This window comes from Cyrtonyx montezumae, unplaced genomic scaffold, assembly GCF_038088225.1.
Source record: "Cyrtonyx montezumae isolate F1298 unplaced genomic scaffold, pur_monq_1.0 scaffold_55, whole genome shotgun sequence".
NCBI lineage: Eukaryota > Metazoa > Chordata > Aves > Galliformes > Odontophoridae > Cyrtonyx > Cyrtonyx montezumae.
The window spans coordinates 449,252-468,141 of NW_027072062.1; the positions used below are offsets into that span (position 1 = coordinate 449,252).

At 41.7% G+C, this 18,890-nt stretch overlaps 1 protein-coding gene across 2 annotated transcripts in view; it reads left to right on the forward strand.

Annotated features, from left to right (window-relative positions):
- Positions 1–3,010: 3,010 nt before the first annotated feature.
- LOC136056595 (heterogeneous nuclear ribonucleoprotein K-like) overlaps positions 3,011–18,890 on the forward strand; it is a 33,103-nt gene continuing 17,223 nt past the window's right edge. For both annotated transcript variants that reach the window (XM_065748880.1, XM_065748881.1), the window contains exons 1-9: positions 3,011–3,088; positions 3,994–4,091; positions 6,175–6,231; positions 7,615–7,658; positions 8,566–8,638; positions 9,219–9,332; positions 10,244–10,372; positions 10,785–11,092; positions 11,432–11,486. In XM_065748880.1, the coding sequence (XP_065604952.1) occupies positions 3,040–3,088; positions 3,994–4,091; positions 6,175–6,231; positions 7,615–7,658; positions 8,566–8,638; positions 9,219–9,332; positions 10,244–10,372; positions 10,785–11,092; positions 11,432–11,486 (927 nt within the window). In that variant the 5' untranslated portion in view covers positions 3,011–3,039. The remainder of the gene's footprint in view (positions 3,089–3,993; positions 4,092–6,174; positions 6,232–7,614; positions 7,659–8,565; positions 8,639–9,218; positions 9,333–10,243; positions 10,373–10,784; positions 11,093–11,431; positions 11,487–18,890) is intronic.

Consider the following 18,890-nt stretch of genomic DNA (forward strand, 5'->3'; position numbering starts at 1 on the left):
AAGATAGCAGAGCGGCAAGGTCTTAGGCTACAGCAAGTGAGAATCTGCTTATATGCGAGAGAAGTAGACACAGAAATAAGGGAAATAAACTGCTTACCTTTAGAAGGTCTGTAAGGTTCTCAGGTAGGTATAGATTACTAGATGATATACCTGTACCTCCACTACCAATCCTTAAATGGAGTCTGGGAAGGAGTAGATCCTGGCTTCAAGGCAAGACTAGCAAGTGTCCTGTAGTGACCTTTTAAAAATCAAGGTAATAATTCTTGAAAAAATGGAATAAGTTGATTTGTTCTTTGTTAGTCATTTATTGATGAAGTCTGTTACCTTAGATTACCATTCAAGAACACTGAAGATTTTGCAGAATTAAAACAATTTATGAGCATTTGAAAATAAGCATAAGTTTTAAGAAAATATTTTAATGTTAGCATTTCTTACCTCCCAATACATCTCATTGTTTTACTTTCTCAATGTTGTTCCTGAGAGAGAATAGATACAATAATTTTCAATAGCCCTTCGGGAGAAATCTTGACTTAAATACTTCATAATATAATCTACAAGTTAACACACGTTATTTAGTTAAAACCACTCTTCAATTGTTATAGGTGCTTTACATCAACACAGAATCAAGAGAGGAGCATTAGACTGAAAAAAGAAAGGACTAAACCCTGTAATCATCAAACAGACCTATCGGTTGTTTTTGAGACATCCAATCCCACGTACCGTAGCAACCAATAGAAGCTGTGCAGCCACACGCGCCTTTAAACCATCGCAAGAAAGTCAGCCCCGCCCCTCGGCGCTAGGGGACAAGGCTGACTTTTCAGACACCTTTTTTTTATTGCTGTTCTTTACTGCCTTCCGTTTCTACCATTTTTGCTATTCTGATCACGGCTCCCGTCAGGTAAGTAAAAACAAACAAACAAACAAACAAAAAAACAACCAAAATTACCTAGGCACGCTGCAGCAGTGTGGAGTGAAGCATGCTAATTTCTTCGTGATACCCAGGCCTGGGACGTTCTGGTCCATACGGAGGGCGGGGCGAAGGGGAAACCAGCCTCCGGTCTGATGGGCAGCTGCCTTACCCAATGGGGCCGCGGAGGGCCCCCTACCGATGGGGGAAAGCGACTCGTTTAGTCACTTGACGGTGTTCACTTTTCACGTACACTATGGACGCAGGTAGGTGAGTCTCGTGCATGCAATTGGGAGGTGTTTGTACGCATTCTGAGGGTAGGGCCTTTTGAGTTAGGTATGGTTGTGCGTAGTAGGGTTGTGACCGCTCACCTCTCCTTGCTGCTATACGACATAACAATATGGGAGGCCTGAGCCGCTGCTAGGCCCCAGGATTTTTGTGGATAACGGCAAGATAGTGCTATTTGTTGGTGGGGCTGTTGATTTGAGTAGGTCTGCGTGAAGGAGGGAGCTGAGAGTGACACGTCCTTAGCAAATGTAGGGTGGCTTAGCGTAACCTGCAGGCCCAAAGGGGAAAGCGTGAGAAGGATTTTTTTTCGTTTCTGCAGGCAACTAATGCTCCTCAGTGGCCGTGGTTTAGGCACTCGGAGTTAACAATGTAATGGAGATCGGTAGCGCTAACAGGCGTGCACTAAAGTCAACGGAATGGCCGTCGCCTTCTTGCACATAACTGTAGCTTGTTGTTGGGAATTATGGTGGGCAGATGGGAAGAGGAGGGAGTACGCTCTCGGTTGTGGCCTGTACGGAAATGGCTGTATGAGGCTGATTAAGAAACTCTCTGTAGTGGGTTTGATTTCCCTTCGGGAGCGATCGCGGCGGTGGTGGGGCCGTTGCGTTCTGTCGGCCTTGGGTCGCGCTCCTTTGTATCTTTCTGGGCAGAGGGGTTGAAATCTTGTGACCGCGTGGTGATGGTTTAATCGGTCCTGGCTCCGCCTAGTAGCAGATAGGCGCCATTACAGTAGTCGCCATTTTTGGTGATCCCCGCCATTGGTTCAGGGCTGTGGGGGTTTATGTAATGCCGCCTCTTCCCCTACCTAGGAGCAAGACGGGCTTTTGAGTGTTCTGTGGCGATGTGGAGAGAAAGGTAAAGGCGAACGTTGCCCCGAGCAGACAGTGAAATGGCTAATGCGCGGTTTGCGCTAGGATTGCAGAAGGGGAGGGGATGTGCGGGCGAGGCAGTTTGTCCCGAAGGAAGTGGGAGTAGAGACGCGCGGGCGTCCACCGGCTTTTTTTTTTGTCATGTCTGTGGACGCTGGTGATACCTCTATTCTTTAGTAGCTACTTTATAAAAAATAGATCACAAACAGAATAATAAAGGTTTAGCTGCTTTTAGATTCCTGGTGCATGTTTGGGGATGATTATGTGTAACTACGTTGTTTTTACTAGTATTTTTTTTAGTGTGGCTTGCATGACTTCTCTTGTTCATCTGTTACGCTTAAATAGAAGACATGATAGAGAACCTGTTAGTAAGTTGATGGAGAGGTTATAAAATTCTGTACTCTCTGGTCTAAATTGTTTAGAACTAAACAATAGGAGTAAATTGATATTTAGCATCTCTCAGAAAGGAAGTCCAAGGCATGTTATGTAACGTAATAAAAGTAGGAACTTCAAATACTTGAAAGTCATTATCAGTAAACATGACTGTTTAAAACTAGCAATTGTTTGAAAACTAAGGAAATCCAGACTGTAACTGTTTAAGTTTACAGATATGACTATATCTCCTCTTATAAAGAAAAGCTTTGCAGTAAAAGCTTAGGTTAAACCCCAGAATTTCATTTTAGTAAGAAACAGAGCTGTAAACAAATGGTGCTATGACTGATGTATGCTGTTTTTATAGGCTTTTGAAGCAGTAGGTTGTTGGGTATTGATCCTGTCCAAAACACCTGTGTTTTGTTCTACAAGCAAAAATAAAATATAAAACAGGTAAGTTCTAAAAGTAAGCATCTAAGCATCTCTCTGTTTGTTTGTTCCCCCCCCCTTTAGTACAATGTATGTTTTTCTCCCCAAATGTTTTGTTTCTTTTTTTTTTTAATTATTCTACAACAGGTTTTATCTGCCTAAGAATAAAAGATAATGGAGACTGAACAACAGGAGGAGACCTTTACCAACACAGAAACAAATGGTAAATTTTTAAAGGGCTATTTTTTATTTGATTTTTTTTTTTTTTTGAGAGAGAGAGAGAACCTTTTTAAATCTCGGTGATTCTTGTTATTTTTCAGTACTTTAACTATATCAAATATGTTTCTATCAGCAGTGTTTTTTCATTTCATCTTTGTTTTTTGTTTTTTTTTTTTATTTTTTAAGTATCCAATATAGTTATGCATGGTTTTTCTATCATGAAAATATACTTTTTGGAGGGGGGTGTTTTAGACATGACAAATATTTCTAAACCCTTAGTTATAGAAGTTGAAATATATTTGATAACTAAATATTCAGTTGTATGTTGTTTTTGTTTTGTTTTCTTTTTTAAGTGTGATCATATCTAAAAAATATTGTCAGGTATGTCTTATTACTATATTCATTGCAGTTGCTACATTGCAGGAATGTGCATATATATGTGAATATCTTAAGTGAAGAAGTTAGTGCATTAGCAATGGGTTGATTTGTGCTAGTTTTTCAAAACAGTTTAGAAACTTTTTCTGTTCTACCAGTACTACAGTGTTGGGTGAATTACTTTTGAGCTGTTTTGCTTTGAGTTTTTCACAGTTGTGAATTTTTAAATAAATGCTAGGCATATGATGCAGTACTTTAAGTGAAGTGATCTGAATTTATCGTGAAGTCTGTGAAGTTTTCATTTCAACTGTAGTATGTAGATTTGGAATGGGTCATCAGTAGGTTGATGAAATTAAAAAAAAAAAACAATTTTCTGTCTGTATAGATGCTCGGAATACGTGTCCAAAGTTAGTGTTGGGCTAATAGGAAAGAATACTTTATTAGGAATACAGTGCATAAGCTTGATGCACATACTGTTTCATTGTGACTTAATTTTAAGTGTATGTGTTTTCCTCCCCATGGACCTGTCTACAGGCAAACGTCCTGCAGAAGATATGGAAGAAGAGCAGGCCTTCAAAAGATCTCGGAACACAGATGAGATGGTTGAGTTACGCATTCTGCTTCAAAGCAAAGTATGTTGGGTTTTTTCTTTCAGTATCACTCTTCCTTTTTATAGCATTGCTTAAGACAATGGTGACCAAGTGTATTTTGTGGTGTATGTTTAGAAAGAATATATGCTTTATTTAGTGTAAAATAATTTATTAGGAATATTTGTAAGTGCACACCAGGAGGCTGTGCTGCCATTCAGCAAGACCTGGACAGACTGGAGAATTGGATAGAGGGGAACCTAATGAGGTTCAACAAAGGCAAGCGTAGAGTCCTACACACGGGGGGAAATAACTGCATCCGTTGGTACAGGTTAGGGCATGGGTGTCCAACCTTTTGGTTTATCTGGACTGCATTGAGTAAAAAGGAGTTGTTTCTGGCTGATGTTTTGGTTGTTGCTGGTTAATGGGTTTGTGCTTGTGGCTGTGCTTGGCTGGACCGCGCAGCTCAGAGAGGAAGAGCTGCCACCATGATGGTGTGGCAGCAGGAGGCAGGGCCAGCTGTTCTGGGCTGAGTGCAGCCTGTGTGCCTCAGGTTGGATGCCCCTGGGATAGGGGCTGACCTACTGGAAAGGAATTCTGAGAAGGACTTAGGGGTCCTGGAACGCAACAAATTGGCCATGAGCCAACAGTGTGCCCTTGTGGCTAAGAAGATCAATGATATCCTGGGGTGCGATAAAAAAGTGTGGCCAGAATATTAAGGGAGGTTACTTCCCCCTTCCACTGTGACCTGGTGAGACCACACCTGGAGGACTGTACCTAGTTCTGGTCTTCTCAGTTCAAGAAAGACAGAATTACTGGAGAGAGTCCAACAGAGGGCCATGGAGATGATTAGGTGCCTGGAACATCTCATGGGGAAAAGCTGAGAGACCTGGGACTGTTTTAGCATGGAGAAAAGGCTGAGAGGGGATCTTATCAATGTTTATAAATAGCTAAAGGGAGGGTGGAGTTAGGCTCTTTTTAGTGATGCCCAGTGACAGGACAAGGGGCAATGGTCACAAACTGGAACACAAGTTCCATCTGAACATGAGGAAAAACTTTTTTGAGGGTGTGACAGAGCACTGGAACAAGCTGCCCAGAGAGGTGAAGTCTCCTTCTCTGGAGATGTTCAAAACCCACCTGGATGCTGTCCTCTGCAAACTACTCCAGAGGTCCATTTCAACCCCTTCAATGCTGTGGTTCTGTAATGATAGTAGAAGGATATTGCAATTGAATTATCCTCAGTGTTAGAGGGAAGGCCATTGTTTTTGAAGGGAATGGCTGTTTGTTAGTCTTCAGAAAGCAAGCAGCTTAGAGAAGAATCAGCTAATGATGGTAAATCAAATATGAGAGGCAAGGTGAGGACTTTCTCCAAATTTTAGTAGTTTTCTTAGATTTACTAAATATGTATGTATTAACAAGTAAAAAAAATGAGATTGATGCTTTAGGGATTGCAATTGCTTCATTGGATAGTATAAATTATGACAGTAAAGTTGCTATTTATTAATCTGTTCTAGTGTTTCTGGTCGTTACAGATGTTTTGCATGGTCTGAAGTAACTCAGTCTTCTATGTTGGGGTGGGGAAATGTTACCTTAACTGCACATTTATGGTTAATAGTCAAGTTGCGTGGAGTGTTGCAAAATGTTTGTGTGCTGTTAGCATTGTGTACAAACTGTGTAATAAAAGCAATAGTTGTGTGTAGTTCTTGAAGTAGCCCAGTAAAAACTAGGTTTTTCAAGTGTCCTTGAATATCTGCTAGTTTATTCCTGTTGATTTTAGCAATTGGAGATGAATAATTGTATTGGCTTTACCTTCTTTAGATTGTATCTGTTTGAGTGTTATGTTGAGTTACGTAGGTATAGCCAGAGGTAATGTTTGAAATAATCAAATGTTCAGAATGCAAATGTGAAATTTGCAAGCGTGCTTCCAAAAAAAAAAAAAAAAAAACCAAACAAAAAAACCCACCAACCCTGAGCTACGTTAGTATGTTTCAATTTAATTTGAACCTTTCAAAAGCAAAACAACTATCCCACAAGGTAATGCAGAAATAGATGCATTGTTCTTAGTTTTCAGTTCAAAAACATGTTATGCTAGCACTGAATAAGATTATTTCTGAAAACTGCTTTACAGAATGCTGGAGCGGTGATTGGAAAAGGTGGCAAAAATATTAAGGCACTTCGTACAGATGTGAGTATGAGTTTGAATTAATTTAGCACCAGTTCTTTCAGAGCACTACATTGCAAACTTGATTGTGTACATTCCTATAAATGTATAAATTCAACTCTAGTTAATCAGTAAGCTAATTATGGGCTGTTTATGATTCTTAGAGGAGATAAGCTTTTCAGTTTGTATTGTAATTAAATTCCAGCTTGAGTCATGTAGGGTGATAGGTTTATATTAAACTGCTTTCGTTCTGTTTTTCTCTACATTATGCATTTCAATTGAGTTAATATCTTTAATTACAAATATTGCCAAAGATGCAAAATGGTACAGTAAAGGGTATTAATATGTGTGAATAATAATACTATTTAAAGCCATTACAGGTGACTGGCTTAACCCAGTGATAGACAGTGCTTTAATTTCTTTTAGGGGAGGGGAAAAGTAATGGTCCATCTGTTGTTATGAAATAGTTTGGACATGATACACAAAAACATGACTGTTAAGTTTGCATGATTTAAGCGTGGGTATAGATCAATAAATAAACACTTTACACTAAGTGTTTTTAAATGGTCATGACATCTATTTATTTTTTTATAGTGGGGTGACTTGTGATTAGAGATGCTCAGTATTAATATGTTAATAACATTTGGCAGTTTTTCTTGAATTTGTTTACACTTCTGTACTTAGCATCAGCTACAATTACAACCATTTTTTCAAGTAAGACTGTGTTCAACACAGTATTTGGTTATATATCATTGCAGAATAAGTTCCAACTAAGTGACCTATAGTGACTAGAACTGAAAACTAAGTTTTAATGGTCAGAAATCATTCATACGCTCACTGACTTTGTCAGCTAGTGTTTTTGTTTCATTGCTTTTAAGTAAATATATTGATGTATATATTTAACTTGGATTGGTCTGTAATGCTAGCTTTTCTGATTTGCCCAATGTTTTAGTAATATGGAGCTCAACAAGTTTTGTGTCTACCCTCATGAGCCAGCCTGCTACTGAAACCTCATGTTAAAAGTAAAAAGTAGTTTAGATAGATAAAAATAACTCACGTAGCGATTTGTTATTGTGTTAATATTCAGAACAACTTAGCTTGTTTAATTAATTGAGATTAAGAAGTATAGTTTGTATTAAATTAAAACTTATCAATTTTCCCCCTTTTCCCTCTCCTTGTGTTGGTTTTTTGTTTTGGCCATATATCTTCATTGCCCATGTACTGGATCGTCTTGCCCCTGCGTTGCCCACCATGACGTTGGCCCATCTGCCCTGAACGCCCATGTGAAAACCCTGGTTGGCTATGCCCAAAAATGTGCCCATTGCCAAATGGGTACCATACTTGACAACTTCTGATTGAATACCCATGCCCAATGCCAACATCCACGAACATCCATGACCAATGCAGTACAATGCAAGTGTTTCAGTCCCAGACAGCAGTGGCCCTGAGCGGTATGTCCCAATAGTTTATGCCTCACTGCCTGATTAGAAACAGATAAATGTATTTTATTACCTGCCATTTATATAATTAAATAGCATCCACATATAGACTGTGTATTGTTTTGTTTGTATTTTTTCTTCAGGTTTTCTGTTTTATTTTCACCATTAAGTCTTTCTGTCACTGAATTTTTACATGACTTGCCCACTTAATCTACTACTATTTTTTTTTTTGAAAGGAGTATAGCTTCAAGTGCTGCATATTCACTGCATTATAAATCAAATTGTTTCCAGAGTCTCTTCCCCTGTCTTTGTGGCCTACCTTGCTCCCCCCAGTAGTGTCTGTTTTTAATTATTTATAATGAAATAACTGGTTGATTTTTCCTTCACTTCTTGTTTGTGTTATGTTTTTATTTGTTTTGTCTTTTATTTGCATTTCTATTATTGCAGAGCCCATTAATAATCTCTCACTAGTCTCACAATCTCACTCTAGATGTAGCATTGACCACTTGCATATTCACAGTTTTTCTACAAGAATTGTGTGCCGTTTTTAACAATGTAATAACAAGGATATCCTAAATTAGTGGTGATGAGGAAAGTTAGTATTCACTTCTGCTTCAGTTCTGTGTGGGTTTCTTGCCCATTTACTCTGAGCCCACCTGAAAGTTCTTGCTTGTTCTTTCTTGCTTACTCTCTCTGCAAGACATTCTTTTATTTATCATTAATATGTAATGAGCATAATCCAAGATCCACGTGTTGTAAATTCAGTGAGCAGGTTTACTCAAAATGGGGAATATTAATTGTATGTTCTTCTGTATAGTTAGTCTTGATAGAATTTCATATATAATTATGAATATGAATTTTATTGCTACTGCTTTTTTTTTTTACATCTCCATATTTTCTAACACTTGACTTCTGACAGTATCTTGAGTATAAGTGCAGATACAGAGACGATTGGAGAAATATTGAAGAAGATTATCCCTACTTTAGAAGAGGTATGTCTCTTGGGTTTGTTTCTTCTTCAGAGGTATAAAGTTAGATTTTAAAGTAAAATGAGTCTAGATAATTGTGTAATAACATTAAATTTTTCTTTTTTTTTTTTTAAAGGCCTATAGATCTCAAGCTACATTGTTTTGTGCAGTTTTTTGGGTTTTTTTGGTGGAGGATAGAGACAGACGGTCTCTTACAAAATTAATATTTAGAACAGTATCTTCTTCAAAACACTTGTCTCCTGACTTGTTCAGCTTCCAGCTTCAAGTAGCTGTATTGTAATTTCCATTCTGTCTTGACTTTGTTAGCAAGTTTGTTGTGCTGTTTGGTATCTTAATGTTTTATACGAATGTAAAAAAAAAATAAATGGAAAACTAACTCGACATATCACCTCAAGTTGAGATAAAGTGCTTAAATAGGTGGTTTTTTTTATCATTGTAAATACAGTGTTACAGTTGAACAAGTCCATACTGTGATATTTGCAAGGGAAAAAAACTTATTTAGTTTAGAAAATAGTATTTTATAATCTTATTTTTCCCCTGTGATTAATATTTTATTCTTCCCATATATGCATTTTTCCTACAGTATCAACACTACAAAGGTAGTGACTTTGACTGTGAACTAAGGCTTCTAATTCACCAAAGTCTGGCAGGAGGAATCATTGGTGTCAAGGGTGCTAAAATCAAAGAACTCAGAGAGGTACTGTTACCTATTTTTTTGGATTGTTTTGATTCTGTAAACAAATTAAGTGTTTTGAGTTCATAAGCAAAGTGTACAAATATCTTTTGTACAATAATTCCTTCAGAACATATTCCATATTCTATATGTTATTTCTGTGTTCTATGATTGAGTTGAGTAGCTTATTGCAACTTTTTTTGCAAACCATTACAAATAAAATAGCTGTTTATGATAGAGCCTAGGATTTCCTACTGAACTTCTAAGCATATTAGCAATAGAGTAACCTTTATAAACAAAGAAAAAAAGAATATATATATATATTTTTAAGTTAAAATGGCATTCATTACTTCTTCTGGAATGAATTGTGGAGTAGACTATATATGTATTGGTGGTAGTAAAATGATTTAGCATGGATGCATTTCCACAAACTGTAATGATGATAATTTAATATGTTTGGATTTTTAATTTTTTTTTGCTTGTTTGTTTTGTTCTTCTACTTCATTGAAGACTGTTGTTTCATTTTGTGAAGGAATGAGGAATTGCTCTATGAATCTAGAGAGTTGTTTTCTATCCTTTACTGGCACTGTGTTAAAGGCAATTCTAGGTCAGATCAGGTGTAACCTGCAGTCTGTCTGTGTGGATTGAGGGCAGTAAGATAACTAGACATAAGGTCCCCTCCAACCTAAGCCATTCTATGATAATTCTGAAAACATCACTGTCTTGCGTCCAAAGCATGTTTTTATGATGTATGAAAGTTCTAAACCTGTAAGCTTACAATAGGTACGTGATTCTTTTGCTAATAGTCAATTAAATTACTGTGTATGTGAGTCATAACTAAAAGATTTAAAACTTAGTCTTTTTTTTTAATGTACATAAAATGGTTTAAAGAACTCCTATACTTCTGTTTGAAGTTTTTGTTTTTTCTTCAACAGAATACTCAGACCACCATTAAGCTCTTCCAAGAGTGTTGTCCTCATTCCACTGATAGAGTGGTGCTTATCGGTGGAAAACCTGATAGAGTTGTGGAATGCATCAAGATTATTTTGGATCTTATCTCTGAGGTAATGTCTTATTTTATTCTTACATTAGTGTTTGTGAAAGTCAGGGTGGAAAATTGTATCTTTTCATTTCTGTTTTTAATTAAGTACCTTTTCTCCACTAACAAAGAAAGTGTTGGACTGTTAGCATAGTCTGAAATTATTCCTGTTTCTTATGTTTGAGATCTACTGTGGGAGAGGGAAGCAATTTTTGATACGGATGGACTGTTACGATCATTAAAAGAAGAAACGTAAAGTTGGTGAGGAAGGGAGGGCCACCTATCATTAACAGTAGTATCTTTCTCATAGTTTTCAATCTTAGAAAGCATGTTACTGTCTCTGCCTTTTCTTTTCAGCATTATGAAATCAATAATGTATTCAGAATGTGTAAATGTAACAGCCAGTGGTAACTGGTGTGTGCGTGTGTTTGTCTCAGTCTCCAATTAAAGGACGGGCCCAGCCTTATGATCCCAATTTCTATGATGAAACGTATGACTATGGTGGCTTCACAATGATGTTTGATGATAGAAGGGGACGTCCAGTAGGCTTTCCAATGCGTGGAAGAGGAGGCTTTGATCGAATGCCTCCCAATCGTGGTGGACGACCTATGCCTCCATCAAGAAGAGACTATGATGATATGAGCCCTCGCAGAGGACCTCCACCACCTCCACCTGGTCGTGGTGGCAGAGGTGGCAGCAGAGCTCGTAATCTTCCTCTTCCTCCTCCACCACCTCCTCGTGGCGGGTGAGTTGTTGTATAAATATGTTCTATAAAACTGAGGTTGAGTACAATTTTCTGAATTATGTTAATGTTCGCAGGACTTGTTTCACAATTCCATGTTGGTAGTGATTATTCAGGATTGTGTGTGTATTGCACTGGAGAAACTTGAATGTAATAATTTCTGTGATATAGCAGTCTATCAGGACTATAGTCAATATTTCTGTAACTTTAGTTTATGTCATTTGGAACTTGGCTAAAGCAGTCAAACTGAGTTGTGTGCAAGTCATGAAAATTAATGTTTGAATGAGAATATATAACCTAGTTCATAACAGCAGCACAGAACTCATGCTTTTATCATTTTAGAGATCTTATGTCTTATGACCGAAGGGGCAGACCTGGAGACCGTTATGATGGAATGGTAGGAATTGAAAAATTCATACTGTTATGTTTAGTGTAATTAGTTAACACTTTGAATATATGAAGAAGCTTGTTCTTGAATACATACATGTATAAGTGTCTTGACATGCATGCTTATCATAAACTTTTATGGTAACAAAATGTCTTTTTCTCTTTCCGGAGGAATCATTTGTATAGAATGTTCAGGGTGTAAAGGATATCTGTGGTATGATCTGCTGTGTGCTTTTCTGTTGTTTGCTTTTCATATATTTTTTTTTGAAGTTTGTTTTTCATTCTTTGATTTTTAATTATTTTTTTTCAACTTTGTCTTGGTTTTCCTACTTGTCATTAACAGTCTTGTAGAAAGTCAGTAGACCATGGTCCATGCAGGTTTTATTACGTTGCCTTCTTGATTTATTTTTCTTTCTTTAATGAGAATGTGTCGTGGTTTAACACAGCAGGTGGCTAAGCACCACAAAGTTGTTCATTCACCCCCCTCCTCCTCCCCCCTCTCTTCCTAGTTGGATGGGGTAGAGAATTGAGGGGGGGGGGGAGTAGAATTTGTGGGTTGAGATGAAACTACTTTGCAGAGACCAGCTTCAGGGCAGGTAAGAATGCACTGGGCAAGGAATTTAAAGTGAAAAAGGCTGACAAAAAAGCTCCTTTTAGGGCTTTTTTGAAGTCAGCAAAAGCACTGGTGCTGGGGGACTGGCAGCTTGCAGGCAGGCTGCTGAACTAGCAGGGGTGGAGTTAGAACTCTTAATCTCTTGACCTCAACCATTGGTTGCTAGGCTATAAGTAGCCCTAGGGAGGGTGGATGCTAGCTTTTGCCCACACAACACGCTGCCAACAGCACGCTGCAACAGCAGATGTGAGAGGTGGGTCAAGTGGCAGGGTGTGTAAGAGCTGTCAGTCTTTGCTCAGGAGACCAGCTTTCCTATTGACTGTCCCTGAGACCACAGGTTTACACGTGGTTTCTACCAGACAGCTGGCTTGCCTCAAGAAGACTGTGGTGACCCAGACAGAAGGCCTGTCCAGGAACGTAGTGGTTTGGCCCTCTGAATGCAAGGGAGTGCCTGAGCCTCCTGCTGCTGCTGGGGGTGTGGCAAAGATTCCACCTGTGTGAGGTGCAAGCAGGTGGATAAGCTGCTCATCCTGGTGGTGGAGCTTAGAGAGAAGGTGGAGAGATTAAGGACCATCAGAGAGTGCAGTTGGGAGATTGACGGGTATAGTAACTCTCTGTGAGATTGACACAGGGATTGCATCCCACATACTATGGTGGACACTCTCCCTGTCATAGTCAAGCAGATAGAGCCAGCTTGAGAGGAGAGGAGGAATGGCAACAGGTCTCTGCTTGGCAATGCAGGCAACCTCCATCCCAACCTACCTCAGTTCCCCAGCTGTCTGTATGTAATAGGTTTGAAGCCCCGCAACCAGAGGGAGAGGTGGGTGAGGATGCAGTGGGAGGTCTGCCTCCAAAGTTGTTTAAAGTGAGGTGGTCAGCTCCATACCTAGAGACTGCCTCTGCCAGGAAAGAAAGGAGGTGGTAGTTGTGGGTGACTCCCTCCTGAGAGGAACAGAGGGCCCTATATGTTGGCCTGACCCTACCCATAGGGAGGTGTGCTGCCTCCCTGGGGCCTGGGTTAGGAATATTGCTAGAAAGCTTCCCATTCTGATCTGGCCCTCTGATTATTATCCTTTATTGATCATGCCGGCAGTGATGAGGTCACTGACAGAAGCCTAAGAACTAGAAAAAATGATTTCAGGGGACTGGGGAGGTTAGTTGATGGAGCTGGCATACAAGTAGTATTTGCCTGTATTCCTACAGTGGTAGCGTAGGACACTTGAGAGGAGCAAAAAAACCCACCTTATAAACATTTGGCTGAGAGGCTGGCCCAAATGCAAGAATTTGGGGTTCTTTGATCACGAGGTGGTCTGCTTGGCACCTGGCCTGAGATCTGCCAATGGGTATTACCTATCTCAAAGGGGGAAACGGATTCTTGCCCAGGAACTGGCAGGGCTTGTAGAGAGGTCTTTAAACTAGATATTAAGGAGGAAAGGGATAAAACCAGGCCTGCTAGAGATGGGCCTAGGGGAGTGGCAATGGGATTAGGGTGAAGTACATCTACACCAATGCACGCAGCATGGGCAACAAACAAGAAGAGTTGGAAGCCATTGTGTGGCATGCAAACTATGACCTAGTTGCCATTATGGAAACATGGTGAGACCTCTTCCATAACTGGAGTGCTGCAATAGGATGGCTACAAGCTCTTTGGAAAGGATTGGCAAGGACGGAGGAGTGGTGGCGTGGCTCTCCATGTTAAAGAGAGTGCTTTGATGTTACTGAGCTTGTGGCTGGGGATGATAAGGTTGAATCCCTGTGGGTAAAGTGTCAACAGTTTACCAGGCTGGTTTGGTCTGGTTCCATGACAATTGGGGACCCATGCCCTAGGGAAGGGGGAAACAGAAAAGAAAGATGGGCCTAGAAACAAAACAGCGGCAATGATCTGAGGAGGAAAGCTAATTTACTGAATAAGATATCAGAAAGCAAAATAACACAATATAAATACAAATATAAACACAAATACAATATAATTGGAATGGAAGCTAATAAATCAAATAAAATGAGCAAGAGAGAGTGTCTGATAAACCAAAGGCCTTACGCTAAATGCTGAAGGCGAGATGGCAGCGAGCACCTGCTGCTGGGTCGATCTGAAAGGAAAGAGAGGGTCCTGTGACCGCAGGCAGTTTTTATCTTTCCCTCTGAGCAGAAACATGTAAAAATGCAAAGCACTGCACAGTCCTCTGGGGAATGTAGTTCTCTTCTAAGACAGGTATACCTGGAACTATCAATGATCCACGCAGCTAGAGCATTAACTCTTTCACTCTTAATGCACTACATGATGTTATGATGTGGAATACCAATGCCAAAAATCATAAAACCATGACAGTAAAGATCAGGGGAGGAAGGGCTGACAAGGCAGACATCCTGGTGGTGGGGGGTCTGTTATAGACCAGATAATTAGGATGAAGAGATGGATGAGGTGTTCTATGAGCAGCTGGAAGAAGTGGCGTGATTGCCAGCCCTTGTCCTCGTATGGAACTACTACTTCCCTGACATATGCTGGGAGTACAACATAGCACAGAAGTAGTCTAGGTTTCTAGAGTGTATGGAGGATAACTTCCTGATGCAGCTGGTGAGAGAGCCTACCAGAGGAGCAGCCCTGCTAGACCTGCTGTTCATAGAGAAGGTCTGGTGGGAGATGTAGAGGTTGGGGGCTGTCTTGGACAGAGTGACCATGAAATGGTAGAGTACTTGATTCTTCGTAGAGCCAGGAGTGGGGACAGCAAAACTGCTACCTTGGGCTTCTGGAGGGTAGACTTTGAATTGTTCAGAAAATTAGTGGGGAGAGTCCCCTGGGATTCAGCCTTGGAGGGTAAAGGGGTCCAGGACAGCTGGTTGCTCTTCAAGAAGGAAGTCTTAAGGGCCCCCTGAGCCACAAATTGAGCTCGTGGGGAAGAAGATGGTGGATGAACAGGGAGCTTTTCCTGAGGATCCAGGAGAAAAAAGAATCTACCTCCTGTGGAAGAAGGGACGGGCAACTCTAGAAGAGTACCAAGAACATGTGGAGAGAGAAAATCAGAAATACAGAAGCCAAGCTTGAACTCAACCTGGCCACTGGGGTAAAAGGGAACAAGAAACTCTTTTACAAATATATCAATAGTGAAAGGAGGACCAGAGACAATCTCTCTTCTTTACTGGATGCAGCTGTGAAAGTGACCACTGAGGTTCTCAATGCTTTCTTTACATCTGTCTTTACAAGTCAGACCAGTTCTCCTCAGGGTACTCCCCTCTCTGACCTGGAAGTCTTAGCTGGGGAGCAGAATAAACTCCCCACAATTCAGAAGGAAACAGTCAGAGAACTGTATTTCCAACTGGACTGCCACGAGTCTATGGGGCTGGATGAAATTTACCTGAGAGTGCTGAGGGAACTGGTGGACGTGATAGCTGAGCTGCTTTCCATCATTTATCAGTGCCCCTGGTTGACTAGCGAGGTCCCGGAAGACTGGAGGCTTCCCAATGTGACTCCCATCTACAAAAAGGGTTGTAAGGAGGATCTGGGGGAACTACAGGCCTGTTAGCCTGACCTCGGTGCCAGGGAAGGTTATGAAGCAGATTACCTTGAGGGACATGTGCGGGACAACTGGGGGATCAGGCCTAGACAAGCATGGGGTTCACGAAGGGCCAGGTTGGCCATGAGCCAGCAGTGTGCCCTGGTTCATAAGGTTGGAAAGGACCTACAAGATCATCTAGTCCAACCATCCTCCTATCACTATCCCTACCCAACTACTAAATCAAATCCCTTAGCACCTCATCTAAACGCTTCTTGAACAGCGCTAGGGATGGTGCCTCAACCACCTCCCTAGGCAGGCCATTCCAGTGCCTGACCACTCTTTCAGAAAAAAAATGTTTCCTCAGGTCTAATCTAAATCTTCCCCGGCGCAACTTATGGCCATTCCCTCTCGTCCTGTCATTATTTATCAGGGAGAAGAGGCCCACCCCCTCCTCACCAGAACCCCCCCTTCAGGAAGTGGTAGAGTGAGATAAGGTCTCCTCTGAGCCTCCTTTTCTCCAGACTAAACAATCCCAGCTCCCTCAGCTGCTCCACATAAGACTTGTGCTCCAGACCCCTCACCAGTTTTGTTGCCCTTCTCTGAACATGCTCTAGGGCCTCAATGTCCTCCTTGTAGTGAGGGGCCCAAAACTGAACACAGTACTCGAGGTGCGGCTGTACCAGAGCTGAGTACAGGGGGATGATCACCACCCTGCTCCTGCTGGCTACCCTATTTCTAATACAGGCCAGGATGCCGTTGGCCGCCTTGGCCACCTGGCCACACTGCCGGCTCATGTTAAGCCGAGCATCAACCAACACCCCCAGGTCCTTTTCCTCTCTACATTCTTCAAGCCAATCTGCCCCAAGCCAATATAGCATTGCATGGGGTTATTGTGGCCAAAGTGCAGGACCCGGCACTTGGTCTTATTGAACCTCATCCCATTGAGCTCAGCCCAGCTGTTCAGCCTATCCAAATCCCTCTGGTCTCCCTCTAGCCACAAGGTCATAGTTAGCCTGCTTCACAATGGCTTCAAGCTCTTGTTTATTGCCCATGCTGCGTGCATTGGTATAGATGCACTTCAGCTGAGATATCTGCCTCACCCCTTTCTCCAGCAAAGCCTCCTTAGGCTCTTTACTGGTGAGCCCTGTTTTATCCCCTTCCCCCATCACAGCTAGTTTAAAGCTCTCTCAATGAGTCCAGCTAGCTCATGTGCTAGGATTCATTTCCCCCTTTGAGACAGGTGCATTCCATCAACAGATAACAGGCCAGGAGCTGAGTAAACTGCCCCGTGGTCAAAAAACCCAAAGTGTCTGTCTCTACACCAACCTCTCAGCCAATTATTCATCACCTGTGTTTTCTTAGCACATTCTGTGTCCTTCCCACCCCAAAAGGTATGGAAGCAAACACCACTTGTGCTCCCACCCCTTGAACTTATTGCCCTAATCCCCTGAAATCTCTTTTCATAGTTCGCAGACTTCTCTGAGATATTTCATTGCAGTCTGCCTGAACTATGAGTAGTGGGTAGTAGTCAGTGGGGCGTATCAAATTCGGGAGTCTTCTAGCAATGTCCCTGATCTGGGCCCCAGGGAGACAGCACACTTCCCTGCGGTTTGGGTCTGGTCTGCAAATGGGGCCCTCAGTTCCCTTTAGAAGGGAGCCACCCACTTTGATCACCTTTCTTTCTTTCTTAGTAGCAGCAGTCTCAATGCATGGAGTTGACTGCCTTGCCATTGGTGACCTCCTGCGGGAATCTTCCTGCACTTCACCCCTTATCACCTCTTCAACATCCAATGCTGCTAATCTATTGCTTAGGGGACACTGGGGAGGCAGAGGGGGAGATTGCCCACGGTACCGAGCAGGGACCCTCTGCCAGCCCTCCCTATCTCTCAGATATCCCCCTTCTGCCCTACAGGGACAGGTCAGGGAGTCCACCACCAATTGCGGGGGATCTCCCCGGTGCCTTTCTCTCTGGCGCTCTAGGGAGCTACTCCACCAGTCAATCTCCCGCTCACAGTCCCTGATGGCCCTCAGTCTCTCAACCTCCTCTTTCAGTTCAGCCACCATGCTAAGCAGATCTTCCACCTGTTCACACCTTGCACAGGAGAACTGCTTACCACCTTCATCCAGCAGTAGCAGGCTCTGGCACTCCTTGCAACCAGAGACCTGTGTAGCCACGCTTCTAGGCAGACCTTCTGTCTGGGTCGCCACAGCCTTTTTAAGGCAAGCCCTCTGTCTAGTAGAGACCATGGCACAAAAAAGAATAAAAACAAATAAATGAAAATTGTAAGTAAATAAATAAATAAAAATAGTTTATATTTGTATATATAGATATGAATTGTAATAACTTAAAAATAAATAAATAATAATATTTATATATATATATATAAACACAAACAAACAAACAGTGGGTAGTAACACTTCGCTGCCCTCCCTGAGCCCTATTCAGCTGAGGGGTGTGGGCGAGGGCGCTGAAACCCTGGCAACGCCTACATCTCGTCAGCCTCTCGCGAGAACAGCCTAAGGGTCTGGCAACTCTCACTCGGTTCCCGTGAGACAGGAACCTCCCGAAAACCCTCCCTGTACCTCAGTCAGCCACTGCAGCTCCGGCTGTGCTAATTTCAAAGCAGTTGATCACGAGGACAAGGTTGTCAAGAAGGCCTGGGGTGCATTAAAAAGGGTGGCCAGCAGGTTGAGGGAGTTCATAAGTTCATAAGTTCATAAGTTCGTAAGGTTGGAAAGGACCTATAAGATCATCTAGTCCAACCATCCTCCTATCACTATCTCTACCCAACTACTAAATTAAGTCCTTTAGCACCTCATCTAAACGCTTCTTGAACAGCGCTAGGGATGGTGCCTCAACCACCTCCTTAGGCAGGCCATTCCAGTGCCTGACCACTCTTTCAGAAAAGAAATGCTTCCTCAGAGAAAAGAAATGCTTCCTCAGAAAAGAAATGCTTCCTCAGAAAAAGAAATGCTTCCTCAGGAGGTGATCCTCTCCCTCTACTCTGCTCTGGTGAGGCCTCACCTGGAGTATTATGTCCGGTTCTGGGCTCCCCAGTACAAAAGAAGATGGGAGAAGTCATGAAAAGAGTCCAGCAGAGGGCCGCAAAGATGATAAAAGTGTATGGAAAAAAAGTTCCTTATCAGGAAAGGCTGAGAGACTTGGGTCTGTTCATCCTTGAAAAAATAAGACTCAGTCCATGTCTATAATTGTCTAAGGAGGTGGAGACAAAGAGATGAGGCTAGACTCTTCTCTGCAGTGTGTAGCAATAGAATGAGGGGAAACATCCACAAACAAGCATAGGAAGTT